This window comes from Leucoraja erinacea, chromosome 13 (assembly GCF_028641065.1).
Source record: "Leucoraja erinacea ecotype New England chromosome 13, Leri_hhj_1, whole genome shotgun sequence".
NCBI lineage: Eukaryota > Metazoa > Chordata > Chondrichthyes > Rajiformes > Rajidae > Leucoraja > Leucoraja erinaceus.
In genome coordinates this window covers 24759492-24776764 of record NC_073389.1, presented here as the reverse complement: position 1 = coordinate 24776764, position 17273 = coordinate 24759492, and the positions used below count along the sequence as shown (strand labels likewise).

At 42.4% G+C, this 17273-nt stretch overlaps 1 protein-coding gene across 6 annotated transcripts in view; it reads right to left on the bottom strand.

The window, feature by feature from the left end:
- The window catches only part of usp9 (ubiquitin specific peptidase 9), a 219781-nt gene that overhangs the window by 115962 nt on the left and 86546 nt on the right, over window positions 1-17273 (bottom strand). For all 6 annotated transcript variants that reach the window (XM_055644623.1, XM_055644625.1, XM_055644622.1 and 3 more), the window contains 3 exons: window positions 12300-12551; window positions 12081-12219; window positions 2560-2712 (listed from right to left, as the gene is read on the bottom strand). In XM_055644623.1, coding sequence (XP_055500598.1) covers window positions 2560-2712; window positions 12081-12219; window positions 12300-12551 — 544 coding nt within the window. The remainder of the gene's footprint in view (window positions 1-2559; window positions 2713-12080; window positions 12220-12299; window positions 12552-17273) is intronic.

The window sequence follows — 17273 nt, the reverse complement described above, 5'->3', positions numbered from 1 at the left end:
GAGTAACTCAGCTGGTTACTCAGGAGTTCTGCCAGCAGTTTGTTTTACATTCACTGAGATTAATATTCTCTGCTCTACTATTAACAATTTATAAAAGTTGAGAGAGAATATGTTTTCCGCCAATCAGCTAACAGAAGAGAAGCACATCACCAAAGAGCCTTAACATTAAGCCATTAATACATATATTCCTAATTGATTTCATGTTTTACTTGCATGAACTGAAAATTTAAGAAAATTAGGTTTACAATACAATACAATACGGTTTTATTCGTCACATTGCACATAAAGTGCAAGTGAAATGAATTTGTCAGCAGCGGTACAATGAGAAAGAACACACACACAATCTATCTATCTATCTATCTATCTATCTTTATATATATAAAACTCAAATCAGTCCGCCTGCAGTACGGCCACCATTCATTGCCAGCATCCAGACGCTCATCTCACATTTGTGGATTTAGAAGTATCTGCTCCTCATTTCACAAAATGTTTTTGGTATTTCGAAAAATAAACAGTCCTACCTCCAACACACTTCGAAACAAAGTTGCCCCGTGGTCACTGGGCAGCAGGCAGGGGAGTGCAATCTTACAGACGGGCTCAGTCCAATGGAGAGTCGGCTGGTTACAATGCCACGGGTGTGGGGGATAAACAAAATTTTGGCCACCACTTGTTCTAGTAAACAATAAAAATTTAACACAAACATCCACCACAGCATTCATCACTGTGGTAGAAGGCACAAAATTTGGCCAGTCCTCCTCCATTTCCCCCCGTGGTCAGGACCAGAGTCCAGAGTCAGTCCAGAGTCGGCTCTTACAATGCCAAATGTGTGGGATTTTAGATTTTCACGATGTTAAACGGGGGATTTACCATGTGAAACTATGGAAGATACAAATTATATTTCCTGCAACTACTCCAACAAAAATCACTATCTTTGGTAGGTAATTTGAAAAACCACATAACTATCAATACAAGATCTTTCTTTGCACAAAATGCTGGAGTAAGAAGTCTGAAGAAGGGTCTTGACCCGAAACGTCACCCATTTCTTCTCTCCAGAGATGCTGCCTGTCCCGCTGAGTTACTCCAGCATCTGCAGTTCTTTCCTGCACTTTTTTTTTTGCACATCTTTCTTGCACATCTTTCTTTGGACAAAGACAAATTTCAATCCTAGTTTAAACATATCAAAGCCATGAGGTTGCAGCGGCATTTCTGGTCTGATAATACTTGAAATGAAAACGATATGGCATTTATGTACTGTCTTCAAAGTACAAGAATGTCTCAAAATATTTCAGAGGAACATGGAGAAATGGCACAATTACTAAAGGAATATTTAAGAAAGATTACTCAAATCGTATTAAAAAGTTGTTTTAAGGAAGACCTACAAAGGAAAGATGAAAATCGAAAAAAGTGATTTTGTTTATTCATGGAACTCCAAAGCTTGTGGGCAAAGAAAGCTGAGAGCACCAAGAAAATTGTGAAGCCCAGAGTTAAAGAAATGCAGGAAACTCAAAAGGTTGTTATGGTAAAATAAGTTGCTGATCTAAAAGGGTAAATGATGATTTTGTTTTTAATTTGATGGCATAAAGAAAAAAAGATAAATATAAATACATTTTTTTTAACTGAAGACTGTTAAAATCTGAAATAAAAAATAAAAACATTGGAAACACTAAACAAATAGGGCTATTCCTCTGTGCAAAGATGGTCAGTTAACATTTTGAAATCCAAGTCCCTTCATCAGAACTGCAAAGCAAGAAAAATTGTTTGTAATTAGTGTGTGCACGAGGATAGAAAGAATAATGGGAGTATCACTAATGAGGTCAGGTTTGCTGTTGAGTTTAGGAGAGGTCATCTGGACAATAGGTTAATAAGGTAGACACAAAATGCTGGAGTAACTCAGTGGGTCAGGCAGCATCTCTGGAGAGAAGGAATGAGTGACTTTTTGGGTTAAGACCCTTCTTCTTAATAAGGTTGGTCACAGAAAGAGCAACTGAATAGAAGCCATGGAATTAGAGAATGAAAATACTATAAAAGAACATAAAATCTTCAATGTGCAGTGCAGTAGGTCCAGCAACTCATCTTTCAACTCTATCCCAGAACACTGACCCTCCAGAGCTTCATTGAAAACAACATCAATTAGCTCCCTTCAACCAATACGCTCTTGGGCTGAGGTGACCTCATGCTCACAACGAACAACATTTTTCTTCAGCTTTCAAATCCGAGTGAGCAAGGTGTAGTTATGAGAAATCAATCCTGTAACACTGATCTTTCGAACACATGTAACACATTGACCTTTCAAAATTTATTTTACACGTCTTTCACAATATGGGCATACCTCATGCGCACAAAAAACAAAATAAATGTAACTGAAAGTTAGACGATGAAGTTAACTGAAAGAGAAACCAATAAGTTGACCAAATGTTTAGTTTAAAACATTAGTTTTATGCTACACAATTTCAATCTCAAAAGACACACCAAAAAATATCCTTTGATAAATTCATTTATTTCTACCCCAAACTAACCAGATTGGCAAAAGATAATTACATTTACTGTTTCATATCTCACCTGTGCTGCCCAAATATTGTCAAGATCTTGCAGGGTGAGTGCTTTCTCTTTTATGACAAAGCGAAGTATTTTCTCCAGTTTTTCAACATATTGTGGTTGATGTAGACTGTCACGCAACACAATTGATAGAATGTTGTTTTGCTGAATCCACTCCTAGAAATAGTAAAAAAAACCTCACAAATTAGTTCAGATTAAAAATGTTAACAGAAAATATTATATTTTTTATATCATAATCATAAGCTGCTGAATGCACAATGTTAATCAAATTTTTCTTCCAAACAACTACTGAGGAATTTCAAGAGTTCAATTTTCTAACGCTTAGAATTAAAAGTTTCTGTGGACAAATGACACGCATTAATTCAACTATTTTTCACAAAGTAAAACACAATTACATTAGAGAAGGTCTACAGTGCAAAGTCAAAGATGAGAGTCGCAATAATCCTAATCCTAAAGGAAAGAATTGAACAGCAGTAATTGAATCCGAGTCATACAACACAGAAAATCATACTTTGGCCCACCATGTCCTTGTCAACCATGAAGTAATGGGCCTGTCCCACTTACGCGATTTTTTAGGCGACTACAGGCAACTAGGCTGTCGCCATATGGTCGACGGGGGGTCGCCTGTATGGTCTTCTCAGTCGCCTAAAGAGTTGTACCTTTTTTCTGATCGCCGTTGGATTTCGAAAGTTCAAAACTTTTCGGCGACAGTCGCGCCCGTGGGCTTGACACCAACGATCGTAGCCTGATGTAGGTGCTGTATCAGGATGACGTAGGTTGTCGCCAGGATGACGTAGGTTATCACCAGTGCTGACTTTGTTGAATTGCATTGGCGACTATCTACGTCACCCGGCGACAGGTACCAGCAGCTGAATTGTCTTACCTTGTCGTGGGTGGACGTAGGAGGACATCCTAATGGGTCGCCGGTTGTCTGTAGCTTGCCGTAGCCTGACATCGACTAGGAGGTAGGTTGTTGTAGACATTGTCATAGGGGGGCTCAGTCACCGGTTTTTCGGCCACCTGCTACGACTATGACAGTCGCAGGCAGTCGTCACCAAAAAAATTGCCTAAGTGGGACAGGCCCATAATTATCTATACTAATTTTACTTCGGAGTCACGTGAGTGACTACGTGAAGAACCCGCCTCAGCACGCATGCGCGGCATTACGTTTCAGCAGGCAACAGCGGCAGGCGGGAGTCAGGGCTCCCGCTACAACCTGAAAAACGAAGCTTTAGGTAAGTACTTACCTTTATTCTAACAGCCCCTCGCGTCTGTTTGTTCCCCGCAGGACTGCGGTCCACGGACAGGGAGCTGTGCCGGTGCCACTCCACACGCAAGCGGCCCCCTTGGACTCCGGGGAAGGAGTGTTCCGTTCACGGAAGGGGGGAAAGACGCCACCAGGACCGCACACGCTGCGGTCCACGGACAGGGAGCTGTGCCGGTGCCGGTGCCACTCCACACAGGGGCGGCAACGGTGAGAGAGAGAGACCTGTCCCCGCTCGAGCCCATTCTCGCGGGGGCAGCAACGAGGGAGGCCTGTCCCCGCACGACTCACCTTTATCCAGGGGGCAACAACGATGCAGTCCTGCCCCCGCTCGACTCCACGGAAGACCGTTCCATCACGGGGGCAGCATCACCGTGGCAGGACCGCTAACCAGCGCTCCGCTCCCGACACTGCGCCAAGCCCATCCCGTCAGCAGCGGGCTGGGAAGAACGCCACGGAGGCGTCGGGCCGGTGGTTCCGACTCGAAGGACGGGACGTTTTTCCACCCCCAGGTAGAAAGACAGCCGCCTGCACCGCCCGCTCGACCACGGAGGAGCGTCTCATTGCGGGGACAGCAACAGGCGGTAGGACCGCTTACCGGGCGGTCCGCTACCCCGACACCGCGACCGAGCCCAGCCCCGCTAGCGCCTGAGCAGCGGGCTGGATGTTATGCAAGAACCGGCCGGTGGTTCCGACATCGGACGGGGACGTCTCTCCACCCAGGAGGGGGAGAGACAGCCGCCTGAGCTGCAGGAGCGGCTCTTGGGCGTTGGAATAACAGAGGAGAGTTGCAGTTGTGTTTTGCAGGCTTTCAGAAAACATGTCACAACGCAGAAAACTCTCAAAGAGAAACTGCCCCGCTCCAACTCTACCAGCGGGGCAGCAACCGGCGGCAGCGTCGCTCTCAGAGCGGTTCGCTATCCCCGAGACCGAGCCAAGCCCAGTCTCGCCAGAGCCTGCACGGCGGACTGGGAAAGCGGCCAGGAAGACCAATCGGCCGGTCATCTCCGATTCGTCGGAGGGGGACATGTCTCCACCAAAGCGGAGGAGAGACAGCCGCCTGAGCTGCATTCAGCAGCTCCTGGAGGAGATGGTCCACCGGGAACAGCAGCGCTCCCGGGGACAAAGGACAGGTACCTCCTCCACAGTGTCTTGTGCACTGCCCTTTGCTCCCTCATACCAGGAGGCTAGCATTGGTGACCAGGGCAGGGCTGGTCTGGAACAGGGGCAGGCGGACAAACTCGGGAGTATGCTAGGGGTGCAGGAACAGGAACAGCTGTTGGGTGTGATGGACCACCTTGTAGCAACCCCACGGGCTGGAGAACAACACACAGCAGAAAACTGTGAGGCCCTCAAAGTAAAAAGTTTCAACAGCCAAATCCGGGGGCATGTGGGGGCACACATCCGGACCCATGAACTCAAGCTACAGCGGATCCTAAGGCTCCTGACGTCAGCCATCACAGCCTTTACTCGTTCCGTGGAGACGACGGAGATGAATACATGCCAGCAGGATGTGCTGGCATTAATGTGTACCACACAATTCGAGATCAACAATCTCCGGAGGGAAATCATAAGACCTGCCCTCAATCCCAAATTTGCTGGCTTGTATAAAGCCCCAGCTGCGGAGGCTGACTCACTGCTATTTGGGAAAGATCTTAATAAAGCTGAAGGAGATGGATGAGGCATCAAAAACCTTCGGCCTAATGAGGGCAGGCCCCGGGACGAGCAAACCAAGACCTCCGATACCCAAGCGTCAGCACCCCACGGCATCCACCAGCCAACTTCCGGAATATGGGACTGGTGAACGCTTGGGGCTGCACATTATCCCCAAAGATCTTTTTTAAGATCAGGGCCCGCAGCGGACCCCCTGGAAAATGCGCCTCCCCCCAACATCGCCAGCACGTCGTCAGAACAGAACATTCAGGAAAATGAAAAAACAGAATCGCCAATAACCATGGAGGTAGGTGGGTCTGGTTCCTACCAGCATATAGAGCTCTTTCTTGGACTATCTTGGGCTTCATAATTAATTCAGTCTACGTAACTATAATGTTGCCAAGAGACAACATAGTTGAATTGGCACAAACATGCAACAAATTAATGGTCAACAAACTACCAACTACTCGACAAGTAACAGAGTAATTGGGAAAATGGTAGCATTTCTGTCTACATAATTCGGACCTTAGTATCAAAAACGACATACAGGTTGCCATTGAGCGTCTCATGAAGTTACCCACTGAAGTAATATCAGAAAGACAGTGGTGGGGTTACCACTTACACTGGGCATTAATTATCTAAAAATGTTTGGGTGAATTTTATGGATTTAAAGCACTTGCATGTACGGTTATAAATAGACTATACTACGGTGGTGGCCTACATTAACCATATGGGCGGCATAAAGTCGGTATCATGCGACAAGTTGGTCAACACAATTTGGCAATGGTGTGTCCAAAGACGTATTTGACTATCAGCAACTTACCTGCCAGGTAAGCTAAATACAGTGACAGACACCAGGTCACATAAATTTAATGACAACATCGATTAGATGTTTTTATAAAAAAGTTTCAATAAAACTATCAAGCTATATGACACGCCAGATATCGATTATTTGCATCAACGCTAAATCACCAGGTGTTTGGGTGATGTCCTATGTATGTCGCTTGGGAACCAGACCCTGAGGCAGCAGCAGCAAATGCGTTCGCGCTGGATTGGTGAAATGATTTTTCTATGTATTTCTTCCCTTCTGCCTCATCAGTCGGGGACTACGCACAGTACAAATGGACTCTGCTTCAGGTATTTTGATAGTACCCGACTGACCTACGCAGCCATGGTTCCCAATACTCCATGACATGGTTGTTGAAACTTCGATGGTATTCCCCAGTGACCCAGAATTATTAACACTCGGAGTCGGGCACAAGCCATCCGTGCCATGGGAAATTCAAGCTCCTGGGTTGCAGATTCTGCATAAACCACTTCTGGGACTGGGATTATCATAACGAACCGTCGACACCATGTCAGCATCCCTCTGAACATCCACTGGACTACAGCACTTGTCCAGCATCAAGAGAAGTACTGCATGGATACAGGGACAACCTACTCAACCGCTACAGTTACTACGTACTGGAATTCCTGGTGAACCTTCACCATGATGAAGGATTCGGCTACAGTACCATCAACACAGCTAGAATTGCCCTGCCTGTTTTTCAAAACAGCTCCAGGACAACAGGCCATGGGGTCCCACTGGCTGGTGGTAAATCTATGAAGGGTATTACAACTCTAAACCCCTAGACCAGGTACACCCATATATGGGATGACAGTGTGGTACTGCCATACCTCAGGGGATGCCCACCAGCCAGATCCCTCAACCTGAACCATCTATGCTCTAAACACATATGTTGATGGCACTTGGAGCTGCACAGAGGGTCCAGTCACTACTCCTATTGCAACTGGACACCATGCTCACAGCTCCAGACCAGATCCCTATCATTGTCCAGGGAATGGTCAAACCAGACCAGGAACACCTAATCCAGACGTGGAATCCGGGCTTACCCGCCAGAAAACACGGTAATGTGCCATGACCTATTATCCTACATAGACACAACCTAAATATTCGAGGGAGATGAAAAGCCTTGTGGGTCAGTCACAAAAAACCTTGTGGTCGGGTAACGAGCCATTTCGGGATGGCTCAAGCAGGTACTAAAGCTGCTGGGATAAAACTAACATGTACAAAGTTTCATTCCACAGGACAAGCTTCCACGTCAACGGCAAAAAGAATGGACGTGCCTATAAACCACATCCTGGCTACAGCAGAATGGTGGGGGTAAAACGTTCAGAAAAAAATTATTATAAGCTGTTGACAAAACCTGTTTTTATTTGCAGGAAAGATTCCAGTCTGCAAATATTTAAATTAGCCCAGGGGAGCATTTTAAATTTCTTCATTGTTATTGTAAAAATACCATTGTGTTTTTCTACAAACAGATTCATTGGTTGATTACGATAACACACTTCCTCCCTCAAAGACTTCGGCAGTGATGTAGTAATAGCTGTTACACGGTTTGAAATCACAGAGCTTTGAAATCTTCACGTAGTCACTCACGTGACTCCGAAGTAAAATAGTAAGATTAAACGAGAACTTACCAGTTTGAAGTTTGATCTGTATTTTATGAGGAGTTACGATGAGGGATTACGTGCCCTCCGCTCCCACCCTCATTAATATGGGTCAAACTAGCAAACTGATGTCTCCTTGTCTTTACTATGTTTACTTCAAATAACTGTGTCTATCTGTGATTCCACACCGCTGCTTTGAAGTATGCCGCGCATGCGTGCTGAGGCGGGTTCTTCACGTAATCCCCCATCGTAACTCCTCATAAAATACAGATCAAACTTCAAACTGGTAAGTTCTCGTTTAATCTTACTATTTTATTCCGTAGTACTTGGTCCTAGAGTTCAGCAACTCATCGACATACTTAAATATTCTGTGGATAGCTGGCTCCACCAACCACAAAGGCAATGCATTCCAGATTCCAATCTATGTGTGGAAAATAAGTCTTCCTCAAATGCTATACACATACAGTACCCTCCATAATGTTTGGGACAAAGACCCATCATTTATTTATTTGGTTCTGTACTCCACAATTTAAGATTTCTAATAGAACAATCACATGTGGTTAAAGTGCACGTCAGATTTTATTAATCTTTCTTCTTCTTTGGAATTAAAAGATCCTACATCTTCCGAATTATTCCCAGGAATTCCTGCCATTGCTGTTCCACCGTCATCCCTGTTAGGGCCCCTTTCCAGTCAACTTTGGCCTGCTCCTCTCATATGTAGTCCCCTTTGTTCAGCTGCAATACCGACATGAAATGAAATTGGTGGATTTTGGATTGAGAAACGGTCCAAGGACAAAGCAGAATATAGACCACTTACAGATATCGGTGGAGAAATGGCAGTGGGTGTTTAATCAGAGTGTGGGATATTACATGTTGAGAGATCAAATACAAGGAATATTGTAAATGGGCGGGCTCTTGGGACGTTGATGTGCAAAGGGATCTTTGGGTGCATGTCCATAGCTCACTTGAAAATAGCAACGCAAGTAGATAATGAGGTAAAGGAATACGACATGCTTGCCTTCATCGGTCAGGGCATTGAGTATAAAAGTTGGCAAATTGTGTTGCAGCTGTGCAAAACTTTTTGGTTCTGTTACATTTGGTGTATTCTGTCCAATTGTTGCCACAATATAGGCAAGCTGTAGAGATTCAGAGAAGGTGCATAAGCAGTTTACCAGAATGCTTTGGAAAAAAAAGACATGCAGTGCTAGAGTAACTAGGCAGATCAAAACAACATCCCCCCCACCCATGGTAAAAAAAAAACATGGGTTTTCTATTGCTCATTGACTTTCTTTCTTAGACTCACTGCTATGGCCACGTTTCCTTTGTGAAAAATACAATCAAAGTTTCCCTAGTCCTTGCCTTTCTCCCCACTAGCTTTCACATTCAGCATACCCTTTATCTCTTCTGCCAGCTACAACATGATCCCACAACCAACCACATCTTGATCTCACCACCCTTCTGCAGTGACTACTCTCTCCATAACGGTTTGACCTGCTCATCATCCTGTTGGCACTATCTCTGCTGGAGGGCAACACTTGTTCCTAAACATCTTCCTTCATCTCCTTTCAGGGACCGAAGCTGCTCTTCCAGATTTGGTAAAGATTCACGTGCATCTCCTTCACCCTTGAGTACTGCATCCAGTGCTGTTGATGTAGCCTCCTCAACTATTCCAAATGCAGAAGAGGTGACTGGTTTGCAGAGCATCTGAGCTCTGTCTACAATAGCAATCCTGAGATCCTGGCTACATGCTATTTCAACTTCCCTTCTCATTTCCACACTGACTTGTCCGTCTTCAGCATTTTTCACTACCAGAGTAAAGCTCAACACAAACTGAAAGAACACCCAGTGGAGGAAATTGAGATGGAGAGGGCATAGGTTTAAGGTAAGAGGGGAACATTTTAGCCTGTTGAGGTAAATGAGGCAAGCCCAATAACAACATTTAAAGGACATTTCAAAAAATACATGCATAGGAAATGGGGGGGGGGGGAGGGGGATATGGAACATCTTGGTCAGTGTGGATGAGTTGGACCGAAGGGCCTGTTCCTGTGCTGCATGGCTCTGACTAACATAGTAGATTCCCTTTCCCATTAAACATAGTAAATGAAGTCGTCAACAGCCCAATAGTACAAACATTGAGTCTGAAATTTCAGGTAAACATCACCATCTGTTCCACTCTCTCCTCTTGGTCCTCCCATTTTTTTTTCCCTTTCCCATTAAACCCGTTACCCCTCACCCGCATTACTAATTTTCTTTTATTTCCAGTTTTAGTTTTAATCCATTACTACCGATAATCTTCACTCATAGAAACATAGAAAATAGGTGCAGGAGTAAACATTCGCCACTTCGCGCCAGCAGGGCCATTCAATATGATCATAGCTGATCATCCAAAATCAGAACCCCATTCCTGCTTTCTCCCCATATCACTTAATTCTGTTAGCCCTAAGAGCTATATCTAACTCTCTACATCCAGTGAATTGACCTGCAATGCCTTCTGTAGCAGAGAATTCCACAGATTCACAACTCTCTGGGTGAAAAAATATTTTCCTCATCTCAGTCCTAAATGGCCTACCCCTCATTCTTACTCACTGTGTCCCCTCCCTCAAATGGCACTTTGAACCCTTCATCTCTCCCTCAATAGTTCCCATTTATTACCAACCTTATCAGATTCACAGATTTCGGCTTTTATGTCCCCACTCATTGCCCTCCAGTCATTGCTCCATCTTTACCCTCCCCTTCCCCCACTTGGCTCCATATATCTTCTTCCTTCTCTCCAGAGATTCTGCCTGTTAGTAACAGGGGTTAGGGGTCGGGGTCGGAGTCGGAGTCAATGTCGGAGTCGGATACACAAGAAATCAAGGAGTCGGAGTCGGGTGTTTTGGGTATCGACTCCACAGCCCTGGTGGCAACTAGAAATGCATATGCCACTGTGGAATAAGAAATATTTTATAAAATTGTACCATAACTTCCCTGCTCTTATATATACGTCAGCTAATGACAAGGATACAATCTACCTTCTTGGCCATCAAATCTACCATACTGCCTCCTTCAGGGATCTGTGCCTCAATACAGCATTCATGATGTTCAACCCTTATTATTCCTTTCAAAATGCATCACCTCTCACTGAGCTGGATGAATTCTATCAACCATTCCTCTGCCAATCTAACGACCTGCAGTTTACCACTGTTATCTTTATTACCAATAATTATGTTCATCTGCAGGGTTATTCGATCAATTCATACTAAAACTATAAATACATGCAATATACATTGATCCAATCATAAAATCAACCTTCCAACAGCACCCAATCTCTGATCACAAAGCCAATTTGGACTTAATTTGCCAACTTGCCATGGATTTCGTGGGCACTAAACATTTGGACAACAAAGCTAAGTTATGAAATAGCTAATTTATGATAATTTCAACAATTGTGGTTTTTAAAAAATGATAAGATACCAAATTATAATTTTAATCACAAATATTGACTGTCTCCTCCTGCCCAGGAATCCGTGTAGCAAAGTTTTTCAGCAATTTAATTATCATAGAGCGAGCATCATTTTGGTTTTGTTGTTTGCTTCTTTAGATCATGTTAGATTTTCCAAAAACTGTGGAACCAATCTCCTTATCAAATGTGGACCACATCAACCATAGCAAATATATTTTGTTCTTAAAAAAATAATAAATTTGGTAGGACAGGATGCTCTCTATCAAAACTGAGCGATCTTTGATTCAACCCTGCCTTTCTAAATTTTGATCGCTGCTACCGCACAGACATTTTTCCAATAAATCCCCGACCACCTAGTGCATGCAGAAGAACAAAGACAATTATAGACAAAGAACTCTTAAAAGACCATGGCAATGAATTGTGAAGTTAAATGTCACATGCTAAAATATTGTTTTTACTTTTAAACTTCAAATCCAAATACTCAGTCTTATGCAATATGGTCACATCACACTTTTGTTTTTTTGAGAATTGTACAAGAAATATAAAATGTTTCCCACTTTTAACACTTAATCCAAACAGACCACACATCAAGTATCCACAAAATGATTCCATAAAATATTCAACATTAAGCAAAATTCATACATTATGCTCCTCTTGGATGAATAAATAGTTTTAATATTTCCTGCCAGGATAATAAATAATTTCACCACTTACTGCCATTCTCTCAGCTGTCAACCATTCTTCTTCTTCAGGACTGCCATGGCGATGAGTATAGTAAGACACACTGGAAATCACCTTGTTAACTTCATTTAGTGCATTCATCTTCCCATTGAAAGATGAAATTTGTAACAATCTGTAAATAACAAAGCTAAGTTATGACAGAGCTAATTTATGGTAACTTCAAATTAAATTTTGTTTTTGAATGATAGTTACCTAAGTATCATTTTTAACCTAAATATTTCTAAACTTTTGACCGTCTCCTCCTGCCCAGGAACCCGTGAAGCTAAGTTTTTCAGCGATTTAATTATCATAGATAGAGCATCATTTTTAGCTTCGTTCTTTGCTTCTTTCTTCAGTTCTTCATCTGTTAGATTTTCTAGAAACTGTGGAACCATTTCTATTATTGGAAGGAAGTATTTCTTCACCGTATGCAAGGTGAGAAATTCGTAACACTGGCCAAAAGGTCTGCAAAGAATGAAAATATATCAGAATTTGAATAATTAAATATACTTGGCTTGAACTATTCAGTTCTATGTCTGGTTCAGTTAAGGAAGTTTTATTCAGTCATTAGTTATGCAAAAACAAATTTGAAATCCCTCAGCAAACTCATTAACTGTTGATATATTTTTATATAATCGATTGTAATTACTATTTTGTAACAGTTAGAATATATGTACTTAAACTTGCTCATTGTTGTTTGAAGTTTTACTATTTTGGAATTGAACATTTCTCATCACCCCAATCCCTCAAGTTACCCAACCATATCACTGAATAGCACATCTTATTAATTAGCAATGTAATTTGTAAGTAATTCTCCATATTATCTGTATATTGCAAACTATAATTTCAAAGCAGGATGTATGGCACAGCTAAGCATTAATGATGCTATATTGGTTAAAAAAATTGTGATTTTCAAATCAATTCAGAATTTTTGCTTTATTCAAGCCAAAGAATTCCATCAAAAATAAACTATATTTATAATGAGTTAAAAATTCAAAATATCCAAAGCAGCATATTTGCTTTAGAAACCGTTTCATTAATTCACAATTAAAGCAGCAGAATTTCAGCAATACTGAGAAATACTCTCTATAAACAGGGCTGCCAATTCTCATGCTCTGTCGTGAGAAATTCTGTGATCAACGAGAATTTCAAAACTAATACCCATGGGCCGCGGAACCGGGGGGGGGGGGGGGGGTAGGGCGCTGCAGCCCCTCCCCTTTTTTGACAAGACATGCTTCATAACCCGAAATTATCCCTCCCGCAGGCGTATTTTTCTCTTCTTCTGACCTGCTACATCCAGAATCTCAGAACAAGTGCAAAACCAAAGATCATAGAGCGGAGCTCTGCTCTATGATCTTTCGGCAAAACCACGACAAGCCTTGGCCCCCCCGACCCCCCCCCCCCCCCCCCCCCCGTTCAACGAAACGCTGTGATTAGCCGCCAAGCGGGCGGGCGGGCGGGCCCATGGGCCCCGAGCAACGGAGCTCTATGATCTTTGGCCCCGAGAGGGAGGGAGAGTGAGAGAGTCGGCCCCGAGAGGGAGGGAGTGTGAGAGAGTCGGCCCCGAGAGGGAGGGAGAGTGAGAGAGAGAGGACCCCGAGAGGGAGGGAGAGTGCGAGAGAGGGCCCCGAGAGGGAGGGAGAGTGATATATCCCCCCATTTTTTGAGTTGGGGGATAGCCTATATTATGCCCCAGATTTTGGAGGTCGAACAACAACAAAAAATAATAATTGTGCCATTCAATTGTAAAAGGGGAGGGGGGGGGGTCGAGTTAGGGTTAGGCATTTTCCTGCCTTAGCCTTCCCCCAGCCTGGCACTGCCCCAGTCCCACTATGGCCGTGACACCCACTTTGCACACTGGCAGTCAGTGGGGTTCAGTAAACGGGGGAACCCAGAAGAACTGCCTTGACCGATTAATTAGGCTAGTTCAAGAGGACCTATGCAGCTGTCTCATTAAAAAAAAAACACTAACAATTATATTAATTATATTATTTTTATATAATATAATTATACATAATTATAGTCATAGTCATATTCATAAGTCATCTATATATACGGCGCCCCATGGTGTAATATGGGCATTGGACGCTAGATGCGCTCACTTTTCTGATCTAATTTTCTAATTAGTTTAATTAATGTGTATCTTTTGGCACTGACGAGTTATGACTTCCGTCTCAATTATATTTTGTCTAAATCTGTGCAAAATTTCATGTAGTTCCAAGACATGGGTCACAAAAGTTGATTTCTAGACACATTTTTGATGCTCGGCCCACAGCCTACAGGTGAAGCACATATAAGGACAATATTCAAGGCACTAACTTTTACTCTGCCTGAGCTTTTGAGGATTTTAAGCAATGAATCTGCACGATTTATCAAAAGGATGGTATGCTCACACGTTTATTTTTATTCATTCAATCCAGCCTAGTATTGATGATATCCAACTTGCCACACTTTCTCAGGTGAGGATCAATGGTTAGAACTTAGCCATATAACAATACAGCACGGAAACAGGCCATCTCGGCCCTTCTAGTCCGTGCCGAACACTTATTCTCCCCTAGTCCTATCTACCTGCACTCATACCATAACCCTCCATTCCTTTCCCGTCCATATACCTATCCAATTTATTTTTAAATGATAAAATCGAACCTGCCTCCACCACTTCCACTGGAAGCTCATTCCACACAGCTACCACTCGGAGTAAAGAAGTTCTCCCTAATGTTAACCCTAAACTTCTGTCCCTTAATATTCAAAATCATGTCCTCTTGTTTGAATCTTTCCCACTCTCAATTGAAAAAGCTCAACCTTTCTCTGTTACTTAGTTGCTGAAACCCAGGCAACATTCTAGTAAATTCCCTCTGTACTCTCTCTATTTTGTTGACATCTTTCCTATAAATTGTACACCATACTCCAGAATTGGCATCACCAATGCCTTGTACAATTTTAATATTACATCCCAACTTTTATACTCAATGCTCTGATTTCTAAAGGCTAGCACACCAAAAGCATTATTTACCACCCTATCTACATGAGATTCCACCTTCAGGGAACTATGCAGTTATTCCTAGATCCCTCTGTTCAACTGCATTCCTCAATTCGCTACCATTTACCATGTACGTCCTATTTTGATTTTTCCTGCCAAGATGTAGCACCTCACACTTATCAGCATTAAACTCCATCTGCCATCTTTCAGCCCATTCTTCCAAATGGCCTAAATCTCTCTGTGGACTTTGGAAATCTACTTAGTTATCCACAACACCACCTATCTTAATATCATCTGCATACTTACTAATCCAATTTACCACACCATCATCCAGATCATTGATGTACATGACAAACAACAGTGGACCCAACACAGATCCCTGAAGCACCCCACTAGTCACCGGCCTCCAACCTGACAAACAGCCATCCACCATTACTCTCTGGCATCTCCCATTCAGCCACTGTTGAATCCATCTTGCTACTCCTGCATTAATACCCAACAATTGAACCTTCTTAACCAACCTTCCATGAGGAACCTTGTCAAAGGCCTTACTAAAGTCCATATAGACAACATCCACCGCTTTACCCTCATCAATTTCCATAGTAACCTCTTCTAGTGCATTTATGTCATCTTGAAGGATGCACTGCATGAATTGTAATGAATCCCACAAACAAGTAGAGCACTGTGATCACAATGATCGACAAAGACAAAGTGACATGCAGGGAAGTGTAAAATGCACTGTAGGCATGCATTTCATTATGAGTGAAGCATGATGAATTGAAGACTTAATTCATCAAGAGAACAGCATGCTTTCCATTCAGAAATACAGAAGCATATTTTAAAGTTATAATCTAATTTCCTACAGTGACCATGTAACGTCACCTAGGGAAAAGATTCAGAAGTTCCATGGCAAATTGACAAATGAACAATAAGAAGATAACGAATGATATGCTTCAGTCATCCCATTTAGAGCTTCTAAATTTTTTAATTTCACATTAATCCAATAATATTTCCAAGTACAAATCAGTTTGTGTGAACTTCCAAATTTTGGAGCAAATAGAAATAAAAATCGAGAGATTTTTCAAATATCCACGATTCCACAGGCTGAACTGAATTAAGCAGGGGTGGAAAAAAGTCACAGAATATTTCTTTTTTTTTGCATTCTACCACAGCTTCAAAGGAAAATCATTTAATATTAATATTAATAATCTTATTTATATAGCACATTTTTAGTCAACTTGCATTGACCCCAAAGTGCTTCACATAATTACATTACATTTACACACAGGCAAAGATGGGTGAAGTGTCTTGCCCCAAGGACACAACGACAGTATGCACTCCAAGCGGGATTCAAACCGGCTACCTTCCGGTCGCCAGCCGAACACTTAGCCCATTGTGCCATCTGTTAACCTAAAGATTCTTCAGTCCCCCCAGTATCCAAGCAGGTAAACCAGGAAGCCATAAGCAGATAACGTTCCCACATGGATCAGACGTTCCCCTGTCTAAAATTCACTAACGTTTAAAACCAGAGCAACTTAAAACACAATCTTGATAAGGAAAAGAACTCCAATCCTCAGCACTAAATTTATATTACATCAATCGCCAATAAACAGCACACCAAAATATTTGAATGAGCAACATGGTTTATTTTAATACTGGTCAATGAAAATCACAGAAAAGGGAAGATAATTGCAGAAATGGAATTCACTCAACATCTTTTACCCTTCCTAAATTTTCATTTTAATGACTAATCACACTATAACATGTCGTTTGAACTTTGCAGTACAAATATTTTGAAGAATGTATTATCACAAAGTTAAATTCTCATTAGAATTAGATCATGGTGTCAAACACCGAACCACTTCATTCCTTCACTACCCTTTGGCAGATTGGCTTCATAACAGATCAAAAACAATGGTATTTAACAAGAACTACTGAGATGAGGTCACTCAATACATACTGCAGGGAAAGATAAATCAGGTAGCAAGCAAACTGAAGAAATGCGCAGCTGATAACATTGAACAATCTCAATGCCAAAAATAACAGCACAGAATAAATTACTAAACTTGAATGCAAGTTAAACAAATGGCATTGGCAAATCAATGCAACTTAGACGCAAAGATATTTCAAACGGCGTACATGATAACTGCTTCTGTAACGGTGCAGACATAACTTGCCCCTTCATTGATACAAACTATCACATGGTA